The sequence below is a fragment of the Palaemon carinicauda genome, chromosome 26, assembly GCF_036898095.1.
Source record: "Palaemon carinicauda isolate YSFRI2023 chromosome 26, ASM3689809v2, whole genome shotgun sequence".
NCBI lineage: Eukaryota > Metazoa > Arthropoda > Malacostraca > Decapoda > Palaemonidae > Palaemon > Palaemon carinicauda.
In genome coordinates this window covers 26,525,713-26,530,712 of record NC_090750.1, presented here as the reverse complement: position 1 = coordinate 26,530,712, position 5,000 = coordinate 26,525,713, and the positions used below count along the sequence as shown (strand labels likewise).

At 34.2% G+C, this 5,000-nt stretch overlaps 1 protein-coding gene across 1 annotated transcript in view; it reads left to right on the top strand.

Annotated features, from left to right (window-relative positions):
• Nucleotides 1–2,810: 2,810 nt before the first annotated feature.
• Nucleotides 2,811–5,000, top strand: part of LOC137619849 (cubilin-like) — a gene marked incomplete at its 5' end in the record, with an annotated part of 102,100 nt that continues 99,910 nt past the window's right edge. Inside the window, 2 exon segments of the mRNA XM_068350140.1 lie at nt 2,811–2,969; nt 4,884–5,000. The exon segment at nt 4,884–5,000 is cut by the window's right edge and continues 48 nt beyond it. Of these exon segments, the coding sequence (XP_068206241.1) occupies nt 2,811–2,969; nt 4,884–5,000 (276 nt within the window).

The window sequence follows — 5,000 nt, the reverse complement described above, 5'->3', positions numbered from 1 at the left end:
ATTATGAAGCGTTAATCAAAGCAGTAGAAGTAATTACATAAATTGAGTGCAAAATGATCTTGTTAATGTACAGTATACAAAATGACTTTTTTTTATTTTATCTGACACTAAGCGGTTTGAACCTCAGTTCAATATGGAAATGAAGAATTACAAAAACGTCAAACATTTTTATAGTTATTTCCAATATCAGAAAAACAGCGTTTTAAACATCTGTGTTCATTATAACGTATATGTTTACAAGAACGTATAACAGTCTAGAACAAACTGTACTTTGATATTTTCAGTTATGTAAAAGTATAATATCAAAAGGCACCGCTGCAAGTCAGTGCAAATGCACCTCATTAAAAAAAATTGAGTATAGTTGCTTAGGTGTTTAAGCTGCCAATTACATTTTTATAGTTATTTCCAATACCAGAAAAAACAGCGTTCTAAACATCTGCGTTCATTGTAAAGTACATGCTCACAAGAACGTATAACAGTTTAGAACAAATTGTGCCTTAATATTTTCAATTATGTAAAAACATAATATCAAAAGGCACCGCTGCGAGTCAGTGCAAATGCACCTCATTAAAAAGAATTGAGTGTAGTTGCTTAGGTGTTTAAGCTGCCTATTAGCTTATATTGTCTCCGTGGAAAAAAATGTATTTCTTCTCGCTACCGTCTTCAAGATCATAAGAGAATTAGCAGTCCAAGAGAAAAGGGTCTTGTTCAAACTTCTACAGTCCAGCATAAGAGGCCACTGTGTCAATCAATGTAAGTGTTCGTTTTAACTTAAAAACTGTTCATTGTTGTACAGAGGCTCATATGATGATCAAGAATATCTTAGTCCGTTTTTCTAAATCTTTAAAACGCTGCTTCAAAAGTTCAAACTTGGAGCAAATGTTATTACGTTGAACAGTCTGATATAGGTCTTTTTATAGCTTATATATGAAATGTCCGTTTTGATGTTGTTCCTGTTTTAAAAATGTTTTATATTATTGTTCATAATTTCTCATATCGTTTATTTATTTCCACGTTTCCTTTCTTCACTGAGCTATTTTTCCCTGTTGGAGGCCTTGGGCTTATAACATACTGCTTTTGCAATGAGGTTGTAGCTTAGCTAGTAGTAGTAATAATAATAATAATAATAATAATTAAAATTATCATAGAAAACAGATAAAAATGCCTTTTCATATCTTAATTAAACTTATTCACAAAATCAGTGAACATCTTGTTCTATATTGTTTTTCTTTCTCATACCCAGAGATGTTTGAAATATAGTTTCTTTGTTTTTATATCACTTATGATAGGAATAGGCACTTTCGGGAATATGGTACACAGTATCAAAATACAAGGAACTTAGTAAAAGGTCTTTAGTTTTTACTTAAGAAAAGTTTACGTAGAAAAGGAACTTAGATACTCGTAAGTATTGAACAGCTGTTAAATAGATGATTAAACCAACTTATAGGCCCATTCTTAGCCATAAACTATCTAAACGATGTAAACAAGCACAAACTAGCTGTCGCAAGAGCAAAACTACTTTCACGGTACTTACTATCACGGAAGGTAGCTGTCACAACTATTCATTCAGAAATTGAACATTCAAGATTGATAGAATCATACACAGATTAAACTCCTTAAACATTTCCAAACATACGTAATAAAACCATCATAATCATGAGTCTTTTTATAGTTTATATATGACATATCTGTTTTTAACGTTGCTAATAGTTTATATAGGACATATTTGTTTTTGACGTTGTTAATAGTTTATATAGGACATATCTGTTTTGACGCTGTTACTGTTTTGAGAATGATATATTGTTCATTTATTCTCAAGTTGTCTCTATCTTGAGCTTTTAAATCAACACTTCATCACATACGTATACATATCATCATCATCATCATCATCATCCTTCTCATTATCATCATCATCATCTCCTACGCCTATTGACGTAAAGGGCCTCGGTTAGATTTCACCAGTCATCTCTATCTTGAGCTTTTAAATCAACACTTCATCACTTATTTATACATATCATCATCATAATCATCTATTACGCCCATTGACGCAAAGGGCCATGTTTAGATTTTGCTAGTCATCTCTATCTTGAGCTTTTAAATCAACACTTCTCCCCTCATTATCTCTTACTTCACGCTTCATACTCCTCGGCCACGTAGGTCTGGGTCTTCCAATTCTTCTAGTTCCTTCTGGAGCCCAGTTGAAAGTTTGGTGAACTAATCTTTCTTGGGGAGTACGAAGAACATGACCAAACCATCTTACTCTACCACTCACCATGATCTCATCCACATATGGCACACGAGTAATTCCTCATTTCTAATTCTGTCCTGCCATCTAACTACCAATATTCTTCTGAGGGCTTTGTTGTCAAATCTACAAAATACAAATACAGGTAAATAAATGGAGAAAAAGTAAAAATATCTTTATTCGTTTATCTTGAATCAGATAATTTATAAGGATAGAAAAATACATGGGTGTGGTAACTGAATTTTACATAACATGATAAAGCCAATGCAGTTATTTACATTCATAGTCTTAGAAGCTAACTATGTAACTTTCTATAGGAAAATCTAAAGGCTTCTGCTTACACGTAATCACTAACGGTCACTGTGATTACGCGTATTCAGTGAAATTTTTTATCATTTCATGAATTCACTGATTACACGTTTCCTCTGTAACATATATAAACCTCTACAAGTGGGGGTAAATATTGCATGAACCTCATGAAATGAAGCCGGATGTAAAAAAAAAAAAAAAAAAAAAAAAAAAGTAGATAAAATAAAAAATAAAATAAACTTATTTACTATTATCTTTACAGGTGTGGTCAGTTCGAGGGCAGCTACAGAGTCTAAACAACACGGACCTCGGATATTTGGTACAGAATTTGTCCCGTGTGGCTCAAACGGTCGCTTCTGGAACATGGATTTCTACTTCAATAGGTGGCCTCAATAGGAGTGTTTCATCTAATACGGTATGGCAATTATTATTACCTCCAAAGAAGTTGGGAGAAGGTTATGTTTTCAACCTTGTTTGTCGGATTGTTTGTTTGTGAACACTTTCCTGGCCCCAATTTTACTTATAGAGTAGTGACACGTTCGGGGATTAATTCTTATATTAAGACGTGGAAGTGGTTCAATTTTGAAAGGCCTACGTCAAAGATCAAGGTCAAGGTCGAGCAAAAGGTCTTGTCAGTTTGAACAACTTCCTGGCCACAATTTTACTTATAGAGTAGTGAAACGTTAAGGGATTAATTGCTACACTGATACGTAGAAGTTATTCAATTTTGAAAGGACTAGGTCAAAGGTCAAGGCCAAGGTCGAGCAAAAGGTCGTTTGTTTGTGAACAACTCCCTGGCTACAGTTTTACTCATAGAACAGTGAGACTTTCAGGGATTCGTTGCTACACTGATACGTAGAAGTGATTCAATTTTGAAAGGCCTAAGTCAAAGGTCAAGGTCAAGGTCGAGCAAAAGATCTTGTCAGTTTGAACAACTTCCTGGCCACAATTTTACTCATAGAGCAGTGAGACTTTCAGGGATTAATTGTTAAGTTGAGACGTGGAAGTGATTCAATTTTGAGTTCTAGATCAAAGGTCAAGGTTAAGGTCAAGGCCACCATTTATCCATAGAGTAGTGAAACTTTCAGGGATTAATTATTAAGTTAAGACTTGGAAATGATTCAATTTTGAAAGGCCTAGGTCAAAGGTCAAGGTCAAGGTCGAGCATAAGGTCTACCTAATTCACCCTAACCTCACGAAATAAGCTACCGTGGTGGAGGTCTGCAATCTCAGAGTGCTTTTCTAATTAGGATATGAATTTATTTTGATATATAACACATTCATATTCTGATTAATTTTCCTTTACTAAAATCATATCAATATTAAATTGTCGTTCATCTCAAAAACTTTTTTAGCTACAGTTCTATATACATTAATTGTGAAAAGCAATATTCAATAGAATAAAAAAAAAATATGTAATGTATTGGTAGTTGGGTTACACCGGACATGTCCACAAAATTTCGTTGAAATTGTTTCAATAGTTTTTATGTAATGTTGTTTAAAAAAAAATAAATAAAATAACAAAGTATTTACATAACATTTCTATTATTTTTAAAGTACTGCTGCGTACTTGTACTTTAATGTACTTTATCCAAAAAGTTAGATTTATCCTCGGGTCATACCTAATATGACTATCTACTTCGGTTAAAATCGGTACAGTAGTTTGTGTAAAATTGTTCATAAACAAATAAATAAACTAGAAGGGCACTAAGTAGAGCGCAGACCTCCGCCGCAGCAACTTATTTCTCGACCTTTTGCTTGACCTTAACCTTTGCCCTTAACATGTATCAATCGGCATGGATTATCATACACTCTAATATGAACCAAGTTTGAAGTCTCTGTTACAACGATGTCCAAACTTATGGCTAATTACGTGAACTGGACATTTTGCTTGACCATGACCTTGACCTTCCAAAATTTGATAATTTCCAGCTTTTTACATAACAGTTGATCCCTGCAGGTTTCATTAGTATACGATTAAAATTGTGGTAAGGAAGCTGTTGAAAAACAAACACACAAACAGGATCGAAAACCTAACCTCCTTCCCAGTTCGTTGGCGGAGGTAACTAAGAAACAGACAGAAACAATCCCTTTGCCTATTGATAATCCCATGGATTAATACCTGCGTATATAGCATGATAAATAATAATTCTGCAAGAGATAATTCTCATGAAGCTCTACTAATTCTGCAATAGATAATTCTTAAGAAGCTCTACTAATTCTGCTAGAGATAATTCTCACGAAGCTCTACTAATTCTGCCAGAGATAATTCTCATGCAACTCTACTAATTCTCCAAGAGATAATTCTCATGAAGCTCTCAATTACCAGAACGAGGTTGGTCGACTTCGAAGTGAAGTCACTCAAATGAGGACAATACTGGATCCTCTGGCAGTGAATGTCTCCAGGCTAAATTCCTTAGCCAGCCTCGCTACTCCCGACGGTGCT